This window comes from Poecilia mexicana, unplaced genomic scaffold (assembly GCF_051168715.1).
Source record: "Poecilia mexicana isolate PSO_F unplaced genomic scaffold, ASM5116871v1 scaffold_8, whole genome shotgun sequence".
NCBI classification, from domain to species: Eukaryota; Metazoa; Chordata; class Actinopteri; order Cyprinodontiformes; family Poeciliidae; genus Poecilia; species Poecilia mexicana.
Window position 1 is genome coordinate 7754520 of NW_028263377.1, and position 23293 is coordinate 7777812.

The 23293-nt window shown below is 43.5% G+C and overlaps 1 protein-coding gene across 1 annotated transcript in view; it reads right to left on the minus strand.

Moving 5' to 3' along the window:
- grin2ba (glutamate receptor, ionotropic, N-methyl D-aspartate 2B, genome duplicate a) overlaps nt 1-23293 on the minus strand; it is a 124491-nt gene that overhangs the window by 46932 nt on the left and 54266 nt on the right. The window contains exon 4 of the mRNA XM_088008152.1: nt 17641-17833. Within this exon, the coding sequence (XP_087864278.1) occupies nt 17641-17833 (193 nt within the window). The remainder of the gene's footprint in view (nt 1-17640; nt 17834-23293) is intronic.

Here is a 23293-nt window from a genome sequence, read left to right on the forward strand (position 1 = left end):
ACTTCCCCAGCCGGGGAAGGTTCAAATAGATAAGAATCAAAAATATCATAGTCTGAGACAGTGCTCTTGTCTTCAGAGCTACTTGTCGTTGACTCTTTTCCAGGAAATAAACGGTCACAAACCTTCTTCATTCCAGTAGTGACCAAATATCCTACACCAAAATTTAGGGGGAAAAACACGCTAACTACAATACCTGCCATAGTTAAAATTTTTGTGAGAGTGTTGAAGAACTGCTTGGATGTTTTGAAATACAAGCATTCATAACCTCACAAGTTCTTTGACCTATTTTATGTCACAGATGAGGTCATAGCTACAATGAGCTCACTGTAGTTCTGAGGCAATGTCTTGCTTCTGCTTGTTGCTATGGAAACGATCAGATCAGTTATGCATAACCCAAACTATTAACCCTTTGCAACAGCGTCACTAAATCATAAGAGGCGGAAGTGAGGGACGACAGTATTGAACAGAGCGACAAACAGTTCATATATATATATATATATATATATATATATATATATATATATATATATATATATATATATATATATATAAAAAAATTCCCCTCTCACCCTCCGTGGGTGGTCTCTTTCATCCTCTGAGCTTGGGTCCTCTACCAGAGGCCTGGGAGCTTGAGGGTTCTGCGCAGTATCTTGGCTGTGCCTAGAACTGCACATTTCTGGACTGAGATGTCTGATGTTGTTCCTGGGATCTGTTTGAGCCACTGCTCCAGTTGGGGGGTGACTGCCCCGAGGGCCCCGATGACCACAGGCACCACTGTGGTCTTCACCTTCCAGGCCTTCTCCAGTTCCTCTCTGAGGCCCTGGTATTTCTCCAGTTTCTCATGCTCCTTTTTCCTGATGTTGTGGTCACTTGGTATTGCTACATCCACCACAACGGCTTTCCTCTGTTCTTTATCCACCACCACAATGTCCGGTTGGTTCGCCATTACCATCTTGTCTGTCTGGATCTGGAAGTCCCACAGGATCTTAGCTCGGTCATTCTCCACCACCTTTGGGGGTGTCCCCCATTTTGACCTCGGGGCTTCCAGTCCATATTCTACACAGATGTTCCTGTACACTATGCCCGCCACTTGGTTATGTCGTTCCATGTACGCTTTCCCTGCCAGCATCTTGCACCCTGCTGTTATGTGCTGGACTGTCTCAGAGGCCTCCTTGCACAACCTACACCTTGGGTCTTGTCTGGTGTGGTAGATCTGAGCTTCTATTGCTCTGGTGTTTAGGGCCTGTTCCTGGGCGGCCAGGATGAGGGCCTCCGTGCTGTCCTTGAGTCCAGCTTTCTCTAGCCATTGGTAGGATTTCCTGATATCAGCCACTTCAGTTATTTGTCGGTGGTAGGGGCTTGTCCTCCCATGATGGTTCCTCCAGCACCTTGTCCTCTGTTCCCCATTGCCTGAGACATTCGCTGAGCACATCGTCCGTGGACAGTGGCTCTCACACTCACTAGTCCTCTGCCTCCTTCCTTACGGCTCGTGTACAGTCTCAGGGTGCTGGATTTGGGGTGGAACCCTCCATGCATGGTTAGTAGCTTCCGAGTCTTAACATCCGTGGCCTTCATCTCTTCCATTGGCCAGCTAATTATTCCGGCAGGGTATCTGATTACTGGCAAGGCATAGCTGTTTATTGCACGGATCTTGTTCTTGCCATTGAGCTGGCTTCTCAGGACTTGCCTTATTCGTTGGAGGTATTTGGCTGTGGCTCCTTTCCTTGTGACCTCATCGAGGTTGCCATTTGCTTGCTGTATTCCCAGGTACTTGTAGCTGTGCTCTATGTCTGCTATTGTTCCTTCTGGGAGTGAGACCCCTTCTGTGTGGACGACCTTCCCTCTCTTTGTAACCATCCGGCCACACTTCTCTAGTCCGAATGACATCCCAATGTCAGTGCTGTAGATCCTGGTGGTGTGGATCAGTGAGTCGATGTCTCGCTCGCTCTTGGCGTACAGCTTGATGTCATCCATGTAGAGGAGGTGACTGATTGTGGCCCCATTCTTAAGTCGGTATCCGTAGCCAGTCTTGTTGATGATTTGGCTGAGGGGGTTCAGGCCTATGCAGAACAGCAGTGGGGACAGAGCATCTCCTTGGTATATGCCACATTTGATGGACACTTGTGCAAGTGGTTTGCAGTTGGCTTCAAGGGTGGTTTTCCACAGCCCCATCGAGTTTGCAATGAAGGCTCTTAGAGTCCTATTGATGTTGTACATCTCTAAGCATTCAATGATCCAGGTGTGTGGCATGTTGGTGTTTGGCTCCTCTACTATTTATGCCGATGCCCTTCTGTGCCGTGTTCATGTATTTATCCATGTGTCCGCTTATCTTAGCTGCTATGATGCCTGACATGAGCTTCCATGTTGTAGAGAGACAGGTTATCGGCCGATAGTTGGATGGGACTGAACCCTTTGAGGGGTCCTTCTGGATCAGGATTGTACGCCCTTCAGTTAACCATTCAGGGTGAGTCCCATTTTGTAGCAGCTGGTTCAGTTGAGCTGCCAGTCGCTCGTGGAGGGCAGTGAGTTTCTTTAGCCAGTAGGCATGGATCATGTCAGGCCCTGGTGCTGTCCAGTTTTTCATACCCGAGACTCTTTCTTGGACATTTGCCACAGTGATGGTTACCGGGGCTTGTTCAGGGAGGTTGCTGTGGTCCTCTCGTAGAGAGGTTAGCCACTGTGCATTGCTGTTGTGGGACGCCTCCCTTTCCCATATGCCTTTCCAGTATTGTTCAGTCTCCAGCCTTGGTGGGTCTGCTCTGTTGTTAGTACCCTGCCATTGAGAGTACACTTTAGGTCTTTTCATTGGACCTCTTTGGAGCTCTGACAGTTGGCTCACTTCCCTCCTTGTTATCTTGATCTTAGCCTCTAACCGTCTTTTCCATGATGGATATTGGGTCTCATGGTTGCTCTTATAGCCGAGCATTTCAAGGATCACTGATGCTGAGTTGTATATCAGCTCATTGGTTTCTGTTATGGTGTTGGTAGGGATTGTTCTCAATGCTGCATTCACATCTTCAATGAGACTATCTGATGGTACTTCACTCAGCCGTTGTAATTGGCGTCGGGGTTGCCTGGTGTTCATTGGGGCCATGATTCTGTCTCTCAGGTCAGTTGCTGTCTCGTTCAGCTTTGATAGTTCGTTCATTACTGGGGCTGCATACCCAGTCTCGGGGTGGGGAGTTGTAGTTAACTCCCCCCTGACCTTACATCCGGGCTCCTCCCTCTTGCCGTAGCATTTGTGTTGTACCTCGTCAATCTCAAGTTGTGATAGCAGTTGCCGTTTGCGGATGTTGGAACACTGAGCTACCAGTTGTTTGGCAGTCATTGTAGACTGTGGGTATCGAAGTAACCATTCCACCCTCAGTCTTTGCATGTAACCCCTCTGACTAGGGTTACTTGAGTAGTAGCATTCCAACAGATCCATGTTTTCGTCTCTCGCCCATTTCCGTCTTGTTCCAGTAGCCCATTTTTCATCAAGGTGCTCTGGTTCCCCAGCACCTGACGCAGACCTTGTTTGGCCGGGCGACGTCTGAGCCGGCATGTTATGCGTATCAATGTCTCTCATGGTATGAGGTAGGCTATATAGCTCCAAGGGTCTTGCCTAGGGACCCACACTGCATAGCTCAATTGCACTGTTGTAACTTGCCCCAGCCTGGATTCGAACCATATATATATATATATATATATATATATATATATATATATATATATATATAAATAAAAATAATATTCCCCTCTCACCCTCTGTGGGTGGTCTCTTTCATCCTCTGAGCTCGGGTCCTCTACCAGAGGCCTGGGAGCTTGAGGGTTCTGCGCAGTATCTTGGCTGTGCCTAGAACTGCACATTTCTGGACTGAGATGTCTGATGTTGTTCCTGGGATCTGTTTGAGCCACTGCTCCAGTTTGGGGGTGACTGCCCCGAGGGCCCCGATGACCACAGGCACCACTGTGGTCTTCACCTTCCAGGCCTTTTCCAGTTCCTCTCTGAGGCCCTGGTATTTCTCCAGTTTCTCATGCTCCTTCTTCCTGATGTTGTGGTCACTTGCTATTGCTACATCCACCACAACGGCTTTCCTCTGTTCTTTGTCCACCACCACAATGTCCGGTTGGTTCGCCATTACCATCTTGTCTGTCTGGATCTGGAAGTCCCACAGGATCTTAGCTCGGTCATTCTCCACCACCTTTGGGGGTGTCCCCCATTTTGACCTCGGGGCTTCCAGTCCATATTCTGCACAGATGTTCCTGTACACTATGCCCGCCACTTGGTTATGTCGTTCCATGTACGCTTTCCCTGCCAGCATCTTGCACCCTGCTGTTATGTGCTGGACAGTCTCAGAGGCCTCCTTGCACAACCTACACCTTGGGTCTTGTCAGGTGTGGTAGATCTGAGCTTCTATTGCTCTGGTGTTTAGGGCCTGTTCCTGGGCGGCCAGGATGAGGGCCTCCGTGCTGTCCTTGAGTCCAGCTTTCTCCAGCCATTGGTAGGATTTCCTGATATCAGCCACTTCAGTTATTTGTCGGTGGTACATCCCATGTAGGGGCTTGTCCTCCCATGATGGTTCCTCCAGCACCTTGTCCTCTGTTCCCCATTGCCTGAGACATTCATTGAGCACATCGTCCGTTGAGGCTTTGTCCTTGATGTATTTATGGATCTTGGATGTCTCATCCTGGACAGTGGCTCTCACACTCACTAGTCCTCTGCCTCCTTCCTTACGGCTCGTGTACAGTCTCAGGGTGCTGGATTTGGGGTGGAACCCTCCATGCATGGTTAGTAGCTTCCGAGTCTTAACATCCGTAGCCGTAGGCTGTGGCTCCTTTCCTTGTGACCTCATCGAGGTTGCCATTTGCTTGTGGTATTCCCAGGTACTTGTAACTGTGCTCTATGTCTGCTATTGTTTCTTCTGGGAGTGAGACCCCTTCTGTGCGGACGACCTTCCCTCTCTTTGTAACCATCCGGCCACACTTCTCTAGTCCGAATGACATCCCAATGTCAGTGCTGTAGATCCTGGTGGTGTGGATCAGTGAGTCGATGTCTCGCTCGCTCTTGGCGTACAGCTTGATGTCATGTGTGGCCTGTTGTAACTTGCCCCAGCCTGGATTCGAACCATATATATATATAAAAATAATATAAATGGGCTACGTTAGTAGCCCATTTTTCATCAAGGTGCTCTGGTTCCCCAGCACCTGACGCAGACCTTGTTTGGCCGGGCGACGTCTGAGCCGGCATGTCGTGCTTATCAATGTCTGTCATGGTATGAGGTAGGCTATATAGCTCCAAGGGTCTTGCCTAAGGACCCACACTGCATAGCTCAATTGCACTGTTGTAACTTGCCCCAGCCCGGATTCGAACCCCGGCCTCCCGGGTGGTAGACTGGTGTCTTACCCACTGAGCTATACAGTCAGCTATATATAGCTGACTGTATGTATGTATATAAAAAAAAAAAAAATTCCCCTCTCACCCTCCGTGGGTGGTCTCTTTCATCCTCTGAGCTCGGGTCCTCTACCAGAGGCCTGGGAGCTTGAGGGTTCTGCGCAGTATCTTGGCTGTGCCTAGAACTGCACATTTCTGGACTGAGATGTCTGATGTTGTTCCTGGGATCTGTTTGAGCCACTGCTCCAGTTTGGGGGTGACTGCCCCGAGGGCCCCGATGACCACAGGCACCACTGTGGTCTTCACCTTCCAGGCCTTCTCCAGTTCCTCTCTGAGGCCCTGGTATTTCTCCAGTTTCTCATGCTCCTTTTTCCTGATGTTGTGGTCACTTGCTATTGCTACATCCACCACAACGGCTTTCCTCTGTTCTTTATCCACCACCACAATGTCCGGTTGGTTCGCCATTACCATCTTGTCTGTCTGGATCTGGAAGTCCCACAGGATCTTAGCTCGGTCATTCTCCACCACCTTTGGGGGTGTCCCCCATTTTGACCTCGGGGCTTCCAGTCCATATTCTGCACAGATGTTCCTGTACACTATGCCCGCCACTTGGTTATGTCGTTCCATGTACGCTTTCCCTGCCAGCATCTTGCACCCTGCTGTTATGTGCTGGACTGTCTCAGAGGCCTCCTTGCACAACCTACACCTTGGGTCTTGTCTGGTGTGGTAGATCTGAGCTTCTATTACTCTGGTGTTTAGGGCCTGTTCCTGGGCGGCCAGGATGAGGTCCTCCGTGCTGTCCTTGAGTCCAGCTTTCTCCAGCCATTGGTAGGATTTCCTGATATCAGCCACTTCAGTTATTTGTCGGTGGTACATCCCATGTAGGGGCTTGTCTTCCCATGATGGTTCCTCCAGCACCTCGTCCTCTGTTCCCCATTGCCTGAGACATTCGCTGAGCACATCGTCCGTTGAGGCTTTGTCCTTGATGTATTTATGGATCTTAGATGTTTCATCCTGGACAGTGGCTCTCACACTCACTAGTCCTCTGCCTCCTTCCTTACGGCTCGTGTACAGTCTCAGGGTGCTGGATTTGGGGTGGAACCCTCCATGCATGGTTAGTAGCTTCCGAGTCTTAACATCCGTGGCCTTCATCTCTTCCATTGGCCAGCTAATTATTCCAGCAGGGTATCTGATCTTGTTCTTGCCATTGAGCTGGCTTCTCAGGACTTGCCTTATTCGTTGGAGGTATTTGGCTGTGGCTCCTTTCCTTGTGACCTCATCGAGGTTGCCATTTGCTTGTGGTATTCCCAGGTACTTGTAGCTGTGCTCTATGTCTGCTATCGTTCCTTCTGGGAGTGAGACCCCTTCTGTGCGGACGACCTTCCCTCTCTTTGTAACCATCCGGCCACACTTCTCTAGTCCGAATGACATCCCAATGTCAGTGCTGTAGATCCTGGTGGTGTGGATCAGTGAGTCGATGTCTCGCTCGCTCTTGGCGTACAGCTTGATGTCATCCATGTAGAGGAGGTGACTGATTGTGGCCCCATTCTTAAGTCGGTATCCGTAGCCAGTCTTGTTGATGATTTGGCTGAGGGGGTTCAGGCCTATGCAGAACAGCAGTGGGGACAGAGCATCTCCTTGGTATATGCCACATTTGATGGACACTTGTGCAAGTGGTTTGCAGTTGGCTTCAAGGGTGGTTTTCCACAGCCCCATCGAGTTTGCAATGAAGGCTCTTAGAGTCCTATTGATGTTGTACATCTCTAAGCATTCAATGATCCAGGTGTGTGGCATTGAGTCATAGGCTTTCTTGTAATCAATCCAAGCGGTGCACAGGTTGGTGTGTCGGGTTTTGCAGTCTCGGGCGACTGTGTGGTCTACAAGGAGTTGGTGTTTGGCTCCTCTACTATTTATGCCGATGCCCTTCTGTGCCGTGCTCATGTATTTATCCATGTGTCCGCTTATCTTAGCCGCTATGATGCCTGACATGAGCTTCCATGTAGGCATGGATCATGTCAGGCCCTGGTGCTGTCCAGTTTTTCATACCCGAGACTCTTTCTTGGACATCTGCCACAGTGATGGTTACCGGGGCTTGTTCAGGGAGGTTGCTGTGGCATGTTAGCCACTGTGCCTTGCTGTTGTGGGACGCCTCCCTTTCCCATATGCCTTTCCAGTATTGTTCAGTCTCCAGCCTTGGTGGGTCTGCTCTGTTGTTAGTACCCTGCCATTGAGAGTACACTTTAGCTGGTTGGGTGGAGAAGAGCCGGTTGATCCTCCTGGCTTCATTCTCTCTTGTGTACCGTCTTTTCCATGATGGATATTGGGTCTCATGGTTGCTCTTATAGCCGAGCATTTCAAGGATCACTGATGCTGAGTTGTATATCAGCTCATTGGTTTCTGTTATGGTGTTGGTAGGGATTGTTCTCAATGCTGCATTCACATCTTCAATGAGACTTTCTGATGGTACTTCACTCAGCCGTTGTAATTGGCGTCGGGGTTGCCTGGTGTTCATTCGGGCCACGATTCTCTCTCTCAGGTCAGTTGCTGTCTCGTTCAGCTTTGATAGTTCGTTCATTACTGGGGCTGCATACCCAGTCTCGGGGTGGGGAGTAGTTAACTCCCCCCTGACCTTACCTTTGGGCTCCTCCCTTATGCCGTAGCATTTGTGTTGTACCTCGTCAATCTCAAGTTGTGATAGCAGTTGCCGTTTGCGGATGTTGGAGCACTGAGCTACTAGTTGTTTGGCAGTCATTGTAGACTGTGGGTGTCGAAGTAACCATTCCACCCTCAGTCTTTGCATGTAACCCCTCTGACTAGGGTTACTTGAGTAGTAGCATTCCAACAGATCCATGTTTTCGTCTCTCGCCCATTTCCGTCTTGTTCCAGTAGCCCATTTTTCATCAAGGTGCTCTGGTTCCCCAGCACCTGACGCAGACCTTGTTTGGCCGGGCGACGTCTGAGCCGGCATGTCATGCTTATCAGTGTCTCTCATTGTATGAGGTAGGCTATATAGCTCCAAGGGTCTTGCCTAGGGACCCACACTGCATAGCTCAATTGCACTGTTGTAACTTGCCCCAACCTGGATTCGAACCCCGGTCTCCCAGGTGGTATACTGGTGTCTTACCCACTGAGCTATACAGTCAGCTATATATATATATATATATATATGTATATATATATATATATATATATATATATATATATATATATATATATATATATATATATATATGTATACATATATATATATATACATATATATATGTATATATATATATGTATATATATATATATGTATATATATATATATATATATATATATATATATATATATATGTATATATATATATATCAGTGACGTGCGGTGAGGTTCATTGCTGGTGAGGCACTGACTTATGACTTAGACACCATACATGTTATTGGAGGTACGGAAATTTCGCGCAAGCATACAACGTTGGAGGGCAAAAAGACTAATCTTTTACATGTCATCCATAGCCGCGTTAACTCAGTAAAACTTAGAAATGTAAGTATTGTTTTCGTGCTATGATCCACAGCAAAGTTATCTGTATTCGTTAAGCTACGCAGATTCGTTGCCATAGCAACTGACAACAATGTCGCTTCATGTTTTAGGATTTAACACCAAAAAACATTCAAGAATTTTACACACAGAACATTCGGTCTGTTGTTGTAGTACGTTTTAGGCTTAATGTTTAATTAATAAATAATTGCTGTGGTAGATTAGCTACCGCTTCTACTTTAATGAATTATTTAGACATACAAACTGCAGCCAAAAAACGCACATTTCATTAAAAAGACATCTTATTGCTGTCTTACCTTTATGTATCAATGAAATCCATGCACCGCTAATTCTGCACAAAAATATCCATTCATCCAAAGTCAGGTCTATCCTCGGCATGTCTTTTCTACTCCGTTTGAGAATCATCAAACTGTCTCGAAGCAAAACGTTCAGCTCCGGTGTTGGTCTTCCTTTAGTTATTATCTCCTGCTTCAATTGAAAATCCACTTTAGAAAACTGTTTAACTGTAGAAATGTAGTCTTTCATGTTTTACTCGGAAGAGATGAGAAAACAAATATATTGCTGTACTTTGCTTATTTACTGTGTGGCTAGATCCATGGCTAACTCATTGTGTCTTACTCTGCAGTTGTGCAGTCACAATATCTGGGATCATGAGCGCCCCCTGTCATGAGGCAGGAGAACGGCCTGCCTCCCCTGGAGTCTGTTCTCTGCCGTTTCTGATCGCTCCTCCTCACACAAAACACGATACACACACAGTTGGTGACAAAAAACACTGTACATTATGTACATAAGCGAAATTATGGAAAATCAGTCCATATATTAAATGTTTTTTAACCATTTTATCGCTGGCGTACAGACAGGAGGAGCATGCTCCCATAGAATGGCAGACAGCGCAGTTAGTGAGAGTTTGCACAATCCCAGGTGAGGCTCAGCTCGCTGCTGCCTCACCGGCTTCGCTTCTGAGCATTTGAATGGGAAAATGCGAAAATCCAGCGATTTTGAAGAAAAAATCATCAGAATTGGTTAAGCTAAGTAAAAAATAGATACTTTATAGTACAAACCACAGGGTGAAAATAGCAATATAAATGGTTTTATTATTATATATTATTTTTCCATGATGGCCTCCCCTGACCGCACGTCACTGATATATGTGGGTTGTGCGGCTTCTGTCCTCTGCATCTGGGATGTCTGAACCAACGGTCTGTTCCGAATCGTTAACCTCTTCGTCCAGGTCCGTTATTCCTTTCAGAACAGCTGAAAAAACGTTCACAGTGGCTTTGCTCTTGTTCTTACACAGAACCACCCCAGCCGTCTAATAAAGTTGTTCTTTTGAAGGTATACGCCATTCACAACAAATATCAAACAGGACAAATATATTTTGTAAAGTATTTAAACAATTTTCTAGTACCGCGATAATTATGTAAGATTAAATTAATTGGAAGAAACCGCATTAGGTTTTCTATCACTTTAATATGTCTGCTATAACTAATGTATATTCACATACAAAATAGTTTCATTTACAATTTCTATATCTTCGTGTCATGTGGTGGATCTCAGCCAGCTGCTGAGAGAAAAAGTAGATCTTGGTCTCAAAAAGTTTGGGCTCTCCTGAGCTGTAGTTTTCCTTATCTCCGCTCTTCGGGGTTCAGCCAATCAGTGCCAAGGGGAATGAATGCCATTCCTGCATTGGCTGCTTTACAAACACTAGCAATACTATTTTAAGTATCATTGCAAGTAGCAAACTAATAGGGTTATTACATGGAGTCATGTGTCCATGTCTGAAGCCCTCCATCCATGCTCAAAAAAGTAGTTTGTAAAATTCAGTTGGTAAAAAATTTCAGATTTTTAGGTGAGTAAAACTAAATAATAGCCGGGATTTTAAAAAAATAACACGTTCACCCATGATTTAATCAGGACACGTGTCGAACCAGGAAGACGCAGGTTTGAAGAGGGTCTGACAGTCCACACCTATTGATGAGCAAGGGTTTCATTATTCATGAATGGATTGCACAACAGGACTGAGAGCCAGCTGCCAGCTGTACAGTAGGTAAAACTGTTGACGATTACATGAGAAATTACAAAGGAGAAGAAGTGTTCGACTTTTTAACATGTCTACATAGAGGAAATGACTGAGTGAAGGACATTTAGGGACAGACAGGTTTAAATATTAAAGTTCAGATAAAAAAGACATGAGGATGGACGACAGGGGGAAAAGAAGACAACAAAACAAAAACTAGTTTTCTTGACCTAGTTCCAATCATTCTCCTCATCCCCCCCAAAAAAAGAAATGCCACCTTTCAAACTCCTCCCTCTGGTCTGCTCCATAAAAACACAGCCAAATGTTCTGATCCAGACTCAGACATGGGGGGAAAAAAAGCCAAGACAAACAAACGCACAGAAAGACATCTGAGGAAACAGAGGCACACACTCATCCCCTCATCCCTCTGCTCCACCGGGTCAACATGCTGCCTCAGAGCGCTCTGCACCCACAAACACACACACACAGATGCTCCGCTGAAAGCTTACTGGGGGCCACGCGAGTTCAAACCCGTCCACAGAGCTTAAAAGCACTTGACACCTTTCCAACTCCGAGCTCATCTGGAACCTGTCCACGCCTGGCAAGGTCAGGGCCGCCGTTGTTAAACTCATGATTCTCGCTGCTGTTGTGTATTGCTCACAAGTGATTTCCACCACCATCTTTTTCTGACTCCGCGAGCTTTCGCCTTTGTTTCTCTTCTTCTTTGCTGCTATCTTCTCTTGTCAGGCGGGTGCTGTGGCGTTAGCTGGAATGTCACGGCGCTGGCTACGAAGGACTTCATTTACTTAGTGCAGCCATGTGTCCTTCTCTCGTAAACGCTGAGCGAGGCAGAGAGCGTGCCATCGGTGTAAGTCGACCAGATGACAAAAGCCACTTGGCAGATCGTTCAGCGTAAGACGGAAACTCACACCGGGTGAGGTTTACAAATATGGAGCATTGATAACTCAATGAACATATTCAGTCAACAATGTTGCGATAAAAATGATGCATAATCCAAATGGGAAACGGACTATAAAGCCATGCAAGATGTTAATTCGTGACTTGAGCTTGTTATGAAAAGGCTTCAAATAAATGTAGCTCTTATTGCTGCAGCATAGTCACTGAAACACTGAAGTAAGTAGATATAAAAGCTAAAAAGGAGTAAATTTCTGTCAAAAAACATTTATTTAATATATTTACAAGAAAAAAAATCTGGACAACCTGATAATTTTTCACCATTAAAGGCATAAATTTCTGATATTAACTTAGATGTTCTTTGACAATGTGAAGTCAAAAAATACATGAAAAACTAATTATAAAATTAGACATTAGTGTCAAAAAATGCTCAAGTCCTCTACATTAGGACTATAGTTGTAAATTTAGGAGATGAAAGTGTCAGCGGCACATCTGGGCTCTTTCATTCTATCAGAACGACATCTCACCAGGAAGGCCTTTAACGGGAAAAGGTGTTACCAAATACACACCAGAGAGTGAATAAGAAGCTCCAACATGGCTGCATGGCGTCTGCAACCAGGAAAAGAACCAGGATGTTCCAGTTAGTCTCTGGAAAATATCCGGATGCATATCTGCTACATCTACCACTAAAACCTTAGAGGACCTCCGGCTCTGTTTTCAAAAATGTCTGACTTTGTAATATTCTCAAATACTTTTTTGTTTTATTTTTTTAATTCTATTTATTTTTATATTTATTTTACAAATGTCTGACTTGACAATGTCAGAGAATATCAGATATTTAATATTGTACATTTACTCTAATCATGAAAAATTAGCTTGAAGTATTATAAAATATTCAACTTACTTTTCTACATATACAAATTAATGTTGACATTTTTTTATGTATCAATCTGGTGTTGGAATTTCTTTTCTTTGATCTCGCCTTATTACTCTGTCGTCTTTGAATTATTCTTTACTTATTTATGTTTCCATGGGGTTTAAATATGAAGTGACACAGATTCCCGTTTCTATTGGACGATGGACACAAATCTGAGTGGAAATCACTATTTATTCTGTCACCACAAAAGATCTGCATGATGATAATGAAGAAAATATTACAAACACATCTCCAGAGCTCCCAGTTGGAGAAGAAGTCTCCATAGCAACCACCAGCATCTACAGGCTGAATGAGTGTAGAGTTTGCCAAACTCTTCTTCATACTTTGTGTGAATGGAGAATCGGTGACCACAGGCCACAACACAAACAGAATCTAGAAATATGAAACATTAAAAGAACATAACTGAGTCTACAAACTAAATACAGAATACCAAATGTGACAAAACCAGAACCACGTCATAATCAAAATACCGAGCTAAAGTTCAAACCTTCGTCACTCTCTGCTTTATGGATTTCAGCCTTTCTAGAATAAAAAAAAATCTGTGTGAGATTATGGTGCTGCAGCAAGAGATTCATACACATTTAGGTCTTTTTACGCATCCTTCATCAGGGAAGTCATTAAATGTGACTTTCGATATGAATTCTTCTCCACAATGTAAGCTGCATATTAGCTGTAGAGCCAGAACCAGGTCAAACAGACGGTTCGTTTTAATTTAGAGGTTTCAATCAAACAGGAGGGCTTAAGATCTTCTCCAAACTGGAGATATCCAACAACCGTGTCTTTCTAAGATGAGTAACTAATGAGTGTGGAAAATTCATAGCACCATTAGAAAGAGACGTCCATGTGTTTTTAAAGGTGTCCTTTTATTGCTAAGCTGGAGCGTTTAGCAATAAAAGTGTGAAAACAAAAATATTCACAGCACCCTGTTTGTTTTTCTGTTTTTTTTAGCATTTTGTCCCACTTTAATTTATTATATTTGGATGTTATGTGATAGACCAACACAAAGTAATGAATAACTGTAAAATTTGTGCTTTTCATGATCAAATAAATAGGATTAACTCAAAAAAAAAACAAAGATTTTGTGTCGTGGTGTAATGTTTTCAGAGTGGTTTAGTTAGTACGCTTTTCCCTTTACTAAAAATAAATCGCAAAAGAAAGGAGCTTCAAAAAGTCATGTGAAAAATGAAAAGGCTGTCATTGTTTTCTTATGGTCTTTCCTTGTTTTTTAAAGTATTTCATCATTCATAGGGACGCACTGTGGAGATGTGACTGAAAAAAGGGTTTGTTGCCTAATGGCAACATGGTTCTATAGTTCAGCTAGAAGAGAAGCACCAGCTAAATGTTAAAGTGTAGGGGTCTTGTTTCATCCAGCCGACTAGCAGTGCCCAGCACCAACATGACAGGAGAAATGTAGCTCAGTTACTCTACCCTCCATGTGGCTTTAGACTTTCTTCAACATCTAAATAAAAGGACTTTAAGCTGTTAGAGTAAAATAACTGACAGTTCATGAGGTTTGAAATTCCTAAAAATAAATGTAAGGGAACTATTTAATCACCAGTGACATCTATGGCATTGTAATGAAGAACTAAAGCAACATTGACAGAAATGTGAGAAATGTGTTGCATATTTTTCACAAATACCCTGCATATCTAGTCACTCTCTCCTCATCTGTTGTTCTGATTCTCTAAGGCTGTTTTCACACCAGGTAGTCCAGTAGACTCTGTTGGATCGGGGACCAAAACTGGCTGCACCAAGAACTACAGAAGGAAACAACTCAAAAACCTCTGAAGAAGACACTGAGTATGTCAGATTTATTCAGCTGTAGGATTTCTTTTTTGTCTCTGGTAAAAGACCGGGAGCCATTTCTCCCGCTAGAGCTAGACTCACATGTTTGTTTTGGTTGAATTCACCCAGAATGCCTTGCATTATAGTCCACTTCCTGCTTTTGGGGCGTTCTCCGATCCGCTCGATGTTCACATATACACTGAACCGAACTGAAAGTGAACTTTGGTGGACCACAGTTCACTTTTTTGTTCAATTCACACCTCCTCAAACGAACAAGACGTCTTCCTAGCCAAACAAAACGGACTCAGCTGTGAACTGTCCAGGAAGTGGAGCATCCTTCCAGCCAACTGAGCGCTTCATTCAGTTCAGAGCAGATAAACTCTTAGCCAATTGCTAATCTCCTGATTGAACACTTGAAGACAAAGGTTATCACCAAACAAATTTAGTTAAGGCAGCGAGGGGTGAAGGATCTCAGCAGCACTCGCAACTGATCTAATCAGCTACACAGCTAAGTTGATTATAAAACTGCAGGTCTGAAGTGCAGACAATGGCCGGGGAGGAGCAGAGCAGTGCAGATGAGAGGAAAATCACCAGGAGGAGGGAGGAGAGGACAGGAGGTGTGAGCACCAATCCACAGAGGTGAGCGAAGAAAGCAGAACAGATGAAAACAGACGTGGGGGGAAAAAAAGGGACCAGAGAAGAAGAAAAGAGAAGACGGTGGGAGCGAGCCGGACAAAGGCAAACAGCAACGGGGTTAGGATAAGGTTCAACAGAGCAGGGAGCGGCGCAGGAGAGTTGAACAAAGCAGTTCAGACACACACAAACAGGGTAGGGGGATAATATTCCGGGGGCAGCAGCAGCTGCCATGAACTCCACTGCTGGTTCAAAGCAGTAAGGAGTAAAGAAACAAGAGCAAAAGCCTCAGAAAGGAGTAAAGCGCAGACCAGAGCTGAAGTGATATCACAGGAGTACAGTGATCCCTCGTTTTTCTTAGGGGCTGCATTATGAAAATAACCCGCGATAAGTGAAATCCGCAAAGTAGAGTTACCTTTACGTTTTACAATTATTATACAGCATAATTAAATACTCTACATTGAAACCAAAGAACAAAACCTGTTTTCAGGTCAGCGGATGTGCATGTTCATCAATCATGTCATTAAAGCGTCTCCTCCAACCTGCCCGTGAGATTCACAGCTGTATCTGCGGCAGAGCGATGGGTCTCGTCGGGTTTTGCGCTGCCTCTGGCCACAGTGTTTTCCAGCAGGCATTCAAAGTTTTCAGGTTTCATCTCCTGAATGGCCAATCTGTATTACTTATATTTAAATACCGTAACGTCATTGGCATGCAGGTAGAGAAGGAGCTCGCAGACTGTTTAGCCAATAAGAACCCAGAACACAATGCACTGTGAAAAAAAACTGCACAAAAAAATCCGCGAAGCAGCGAAACCGCGAAAGGTGAACCACATTATAGAGAAAGATAACTGTAACACCAAGATAACACCAAGGCCTCGGCTGAGCTCCGAGGCCTTGGTGAGGGCGGCTGGGGTTCACATGCAGTCAGCCACAGAGGTGAGCTGAGCGTGTGTCTCTGCTGATGCCAAAGTGGGATGTTAGAGTGTGATTTTAAATAGAAAGAAGAAAAAAAGTGGTGTTTTTGTATTAACTTAAGCTTCTGGTGAGCAGCTAACACCAGGATGGCAGAAAATGTATACAAAGTGTTCATAAGCCTTTTAAGCAAATCTTTTTACTTTGTAACATTACAACCAATATGATCATACTTTAAAAGGAGCTTATTTCTGTTCAAGCCAATATCCATACGCCTGAATTAAAATTAACAGGAAAAAATACTTCAGAAGTCATCTGAACATGAAAATAAACCTTATATCTGCTAGCTATACAGCTACTAGCTACTAGCTTGCAGTGCTAGCTATACAGACTGATGGCAACAAGCCTAACCATAAAGCCAGATCTAAAATTAAATAGTTTAGATTAAAGCCATTTAAAGGAATGGCCAGGTCAATGTCCGGATTAAATTCGATTGAGGAAAAGTGCCAAACGTCACCATCCATTCTCTAAGTAGAACAAGGTTTGTTGGTAGAGGCTTACCCCCAAACATTTGCAGCAAAAACTGTTTCTAAGCATTGTATATGAACTGAACTCTTGTCAGATCTCTTTCTAAAAACTTGTCAGAAAGCATGCATTATTTTTCTCCCACTTCATATTATGCACTGCTTTATGTTATTCTGCCAAAATTCAGGTATTTTTCATAAGGATTATCTAAAAGTGAAAATGGACAAGGCACAGGGGTCTACAATTCTTTTATAGTGTGCGTGTGTGTGTGTGTGTGGGTGTGTGCACGTGTGTGTGTGCGTGTGTTTGTGCGTGTGTTTGAGTGTGTGTTTGAGTGTGTCCCTTCAGCTCCATTTCAAAGCAGCATTGTTAGAAGACATGAGCAGGAAGCCGATTTTGTCACAACAGCAACCCGAGCCGTGTCCTCACTGAATCCCTGACAGCCTCTTCAGTAAACACGCCTCAGACGGCACTACTCCTGCTGCACAGACAGACACACCTGCTCCGTCCTGACAGCCTGTTCCTCAGCATTAAACCCCCACACTGTGAGCGAGCCGACATGGACAGCGGCAGGGAGGTGAGACTGCTCCTGAAAGCACTCTCTCCGGCGCTGTGCTCCAGAGCACACCGCCACAGGGGACGGCGTTCGCCGACTGAAACGCCACTGGGACCAATTAGGCGGAGCGCGGCGCGGCCGGACACACGCGCCGAGACCGGTTCAAGGGGCCTGCTGCTGCTGAAACGGGCGGCTGAAGGGGCGGGCGCACGTTTCAACAAGGGATCTGATCTCTGTGTAGGGAAGGTGTGGGATTTGAGTGTGGACCAGCATCTGTGTTCTTTTGCTAATATGCTGATCTACAGCTGACTGAGACGCTGAATCACCTGAATGTGTCCTTTTATGAAGCAGCTGAATGTGGCATTTTCCCTTTAATTAATCAATGTCATATTAATCTGTGTTAATTTAAAGGAAAGTCTAAATACGGTTTGCTGCGTCCTCCGTCTTACCTGAGGACTTCATTGGGGTTGCCTGAGATTGGGGTCTTCTTTTCCGGCGCTCCGTGGCATTCAGATTTCAGCAAGGTGTGAGGCCCGCGGTCCATCATCATGGTGGACGTTGCCATGGTGATGATCGCCACACCGTCCCGAACACGGGCTTCCAGACCGTAGTCCCACTCGTCGTAGGAAACGGAGAGCAGACCTGCGACGACGAGGTGAGATTCAGAGTACTGACAGTATAAATATTTGCCCTTTTGCTTTTTTCTCTTTTGTCAGATTTAAATGTTAAGCTTATCAAATATTGTCAAAATTCAAAGATAACCTAATAAACCTGCCTTCTGCCCCCTCTTATTAAATCACAAATTAACCTGAGTGACATCACTAGAGGTGATTACTGTCAGACCAGCAGAACAAATTAATCATTAAATAAAACAACCAGTTGACGACAGGCTATAAAATGCTGCACTTTCATTTAATTAAGGAAGATATGAGTCAGCTGATTCTTCTCCAGGCAATTTATAAAAGGAATGAGGACAGGTCAACCTTGCTGTACACAGAGAAATGAAAGTCCGACTCAGTTTTACCCAATACGATTGACAACAAGGTTACAACAGTGGGTTAGTCCATAACATGACATAACTAGTTTTCCTATCCTAAATAGAGACAATGTGTTTCTCATTCTGCGTTGTGCTTCTGAGTTTAACGCTCCTAAAAATGGCTGTAAAAGGAATAATGGAGGAACGTTGTGATGCTTCCTGAAGGCAGAGTGTCTGAAAGAGCAGGAGCTTCTTAAAGGTACAAAGGCCCAATTTCAAGGCATCAAATCACAACGTCAAATTTCTTTTGAGCCATATTTGATATTGTTAGCATTCTTATACCAAATGATGGTTACTTGATTGCGCTATAAAACGATGCTATGTGGCTATAAAAGGTGAGAAACAAAGTCTTAGACATCTGTCAGTCTTGATATTCTTTGGGATTTACAAAGTAAACGAGTACCATAATCCACAAATGGAGAAAACGTGAGAACAGTGGTGAACCTTCCAGGGGAAGCTGGATTCCTGACTGACTTCAAGAAAACTTCCAGGACTCATCCAGGAAGTCAAAAAAATACAACATCTAAAACACTGCAGGTTTCACTTTCCATAATTAAGGTCAGTGGTTATTATTCAACAATAAGAGACTGTGGGGGGGAAAAAAAGCCAAATATACCAATATATTTGGGAAAGTACTCCAAAAAAAAGCACTAAAATAAGTCTTTAGTGTGGCCAAGCCAAAGTCTGGACCTAAATCGGATTGGGATCCTGCGACATGACCTGCAGATACAAGTGAGCTAACAATCCTCAACACCAACATAAAAGACTTATTGATCGTTATCACAAACGCTTGACGGCAGCTGTTGCTGCCAACGGTGTTGCACCCAGTTATTAGCTTTAGTGGAGAATGAGCTGTTTGTCTGGTTATCTGAAACATTAAACTGAGACAAAAGCACAGACAGAAGAAATCTGTGGTGGCTGCCAAAAAAAACAAAAACAAAAAAACAACAGTCTTATAGAGAAGAGAGGCAGGAAGGGAGACGCTGTTCTGTTAGAGTTCATACGATTCAAGACAACGGGTACAGGGTCTGATGGTTCAGGGAGGCCTCAGACTGAGCCTATCACCTTAAAGAGTTTGTCCGTCTGTCCAAAACTTTGTCTGTGTCTGAGGACTTTGTTCCGCCTGTAGCCTTTTCTCTTGTCTTTTTTTTTTTTTTTTTAAATCTTTACAAACATGTATTTTCATTTATGTGTTTTGGTGTGTTTATTTTTCTCAAAGCCCATCTCCAAGGGTGACCTTGAGAAAACTCATTCTTCATTACATTGTCTTGTAACCAAGTGTTTAAACCAGCCAACATAATTGTCTGAAGCTCTGGGAATTGTTTTGTGTTTTTCTGTGAAGCCGGGGTCACAGCTGGCCCCTCGGTTTTGCTCGTTATCCTATTTTGGAACAATATTAATCTGAAACGAATGAAGAAAAAGAGAACAGACTAAAGTGTATTGAGTGTTGATTTACTTTGAAAATCATCCAATCGTGCATCTAATAAACAACTGTCATTACAGATTAAAATCTATATTTCTCATTCATAATGTAATTAACTAATGACAAAGCATCAGCATTAAGTGATGAGACGCAGTGTGTGTTGCCTTGTGCAAAACTGTTGATTTCTTTTAATGACAAACTGGTGTCATGATTTCACCTCGTTTGGATCTAATCACTCTCCTCAGACCGGACTTACAACAAGTCAGTCTCCAGTTTGGAGCATCATGTAGGAGCTCATTCATTCCTCCTTGGGAAGCATGTCTGAACACGGAAACTTTTTAAAATTTTGCCTTAATGTGTCCTCAGAATTGTTGACCAAGTGTGAAGGTAAGACCCAACAGATTTACTTTCACAGGTGGAGCGTTACAGCTAAAACATTATTTGACATTTCTTTGGGTTTATTTCAAATGTAATGGAGACATATAGACAGAAGGTGGAAGGTGCTTTAAGCCAACCGATGCTAACGTTAGCCCAAAGCGCAATATTTTGGTATTATTCTATGTGCGACACATAGAGGCGCTGTGCTGGAGAAGCCACCAAAGCAATGGCGGAAAATTATTCTTAGTTGAGGACAGCTTCTTTCTTTTCATTTGAGTCGTGTCGTCTGATGACAGGGAGCTAAAAGTGGAGAGGCACAGAATAAAGCTTTGGGGGCAGAAAACAAATTGGTTAACAGACAGTTATTTCAGTAAATATTCACGTTAGCTTAAATTACTAGCAAAATGGCAGGTCACTGTTGTTTTGCAGCTGTGTGCTGTAGCTTACAGGTGTAGGTGGGTGATATTATAATGTGTCAACATACACTACCCAAAGCACGTAGCTGTCCCTCTGCGCTAGCCGACCCATGCTAATGGACAGAAGAGAAAGAAGGTAATCCAGGTAGCTTAGCAAGCTAGTCATCAACACTGTAAATCCCTTTATGTACTTCTTATGCTATATGCATTCAAGCTCCACTTTGGTGTTGAGTGAAAGGTGCACAGCTAATCTCAACATGGCCTCTTACTGGATAGAGCTACAACCCTTTAAATCTTTGCGTGTCATTTAGGACATGAGATTATTCACACAAGCAAACAAAAAAAAAATCAGTTCATGTTTGTTTGTATAGCAGGTTTGAACAAGGCAGTTCAAAGTGCTTTATATGATAAAAACATGAAAAAAAAAGAATACTGTGCAAATTTATCAGCCAAATCAATAGTTCTTTTAATCCGTGTGCATCTAAAATTTCAAAATTCAGCAACCGGGAGAGTTTACACAATACAAAGCTGTTTTATTGTAGTGCACTGAATTACTCTAGTTTCCTAGCAACTATTCATAACATTTTGCCTCAAAGTGGAGTGCCATTTAAGAAAGCCAGCGACTACAGAGCGAATTTTTTACCTCAAATTCATTTGAATTAAAAATGCACATTTCTGCTGACGTCCATTTCGGTACGTTAGAAATCATCTGGATTTCTGTCGCCGTTTCGGTCGTCGCCCCAGTTCATCTCGCCATCCATCGCTCCGTCTTCCCCGTGTCTTTCAGTTGATCTGCGTCGATCTGACAGTGTATGACCACATGTCAGCCAGTCCACTACCATGTCAGCGGGCATAAATAGACAGGCGGCCTGGCAACCTGCCCTCCTCACGGGGCCTTAGCGCTGACAGCTCCGGCCCTTCAGGACCACATCTAAAAATCTCACAGTCTTGACACTTTCTTCACACTCGCTCCCATCGCTTGTTCCTCTTTCTTTTTTTTTCTTCTTTTTTTTAAACACAAAGTCACTGCTGCTGTGTTAAGGGAAGGAAGCGGTGGGAATGTGTGTGTTGCTTGTAAGTGACATGTGCTCTGAGGTGGGTTCCTCTGCACCTTGGGAACACGCTGCCTGATGCATATGGATTCATTTCTCTCTCTGGGCTTGTTGAAACGTCATAACTCTGCCACGTAAACTGGTGACGTATAAGCTCAATGCCGCCACATCTGTGAGATGTTTCACCAGCTAGAAAAAGCGACTGCTGATTAAAATCTGGATGCTCACTGGTAAACTCTAAAAAAAAACATTCATCTTTTATTGCAGATTTTCAAAAATGCAATCTTTAGTTCACATGCATTTATGTTTTTGTGAGGGGAAAAAAATCCCCTCAAAGAAGAAATAAGAAAATATTTGTTGTTACAAAACTCCTACAACTAGCAGCATTAATAACAATTCATAACAATTCCAAAAAAATGTAGATGTATAATTATAGTAATTCCAACTTCGCCTAACTTTAACTTTAATTAACAAGTCATGTTTTTTTTGTTGTTCTTTCCTAATAATCATTTAGCAACGCCTCCAAATGGGAAAGGTAAGATAATATGCCGTGTAAGCAAGGCAGAAGTGTGTTTTGAACTTCATGAAACAGGAAGTGACTTCAAAAACGCAGCCTATGTTTTCTCATATCTACAGTCGGAGGAATTAAATTCTCCAGATTTTTTGAGGATGCTAGTTTCATAACAGATTACTTTGTGTTAAGTTTTGTACCAAGGGTAGAATTAAAGTTATATTCATTATACAAGTTCATTGCTATGAGTCCTGCATGTGCAGTGACTTGCAAAATAATTCATACCCTTTGAACTTTTCATATTTTGTCACATTACAACCACAAACATGAATATATTACGTTTAAATTTTATGTGGAAGACCAACACCAGGTCTTCATAGCACAGAGATGTTCTAAATGTCTCCACAGATTTCTCCCTGACCTGTCCAGACTGAAACTAAAGCTAAATATACAATCATGTAACTCTAGTGGTGATGTTTTTGGTACTTTATGGAAAAATAACATGTTTACAGAGAAGATATGAATGATTTGTATTAACTAGGCGAACATGACAGCTGGCTATCCATTAGCAATAACAATGCTAAAAGGCCTAGTCTCTGGATTACACTAAAACCTTGTTAATGTTTTTTTTTTTTTTTTTTTTTTTTTACTTTATTACAAAGTCTGGTTTGCATTTATTGGTTTAAATTTCAAAAGTAGAATTCGTAACTTGATAACTTATTTACACCAATAATGAAGACAATTGATGCTAGCACATAGGAGTGATGTGAACAGAATGAACAAGGAGCGGGCTGGAGTAAGACAGAAACCTTACAGAAATGACAGAAATACAGCAAAATGAAGAAAATGGAAATGCTAATTTTGAGAGAGCAGCGAGCTGGTTCCCCAGAGCACGACTTAGCGAAGGCATCACTGGAATTACCCCCGATGTTTGGAAGCACTTCATCACACACCGTGCAAATTATTAAGCACACCAACCAGGCAAATTATCCCCACAGCCAGCACACACCTTCTGCTGAACTCTGAACCACAAATCATCAGTCGCATGCTACGCCACAGTGTCATCTCTCTCCATGTTTGTTTAGAAGTTGGTGCGCTTGACTGCCCCTGAAGGCATCATGTGGCTCCTTTAATGTTCAAGTTGAGAGGAGAGATAAAAGCTTGCTGGATGAATTTACGGGGCAAATATTATGTGTCCTCTTTTATTACAGAAGAATTTGTATGCTGGGCGAAGAGAACTATTATCTTTTTCATGACAATGTTTTTGGAAGAGAATTGGTTTTTGT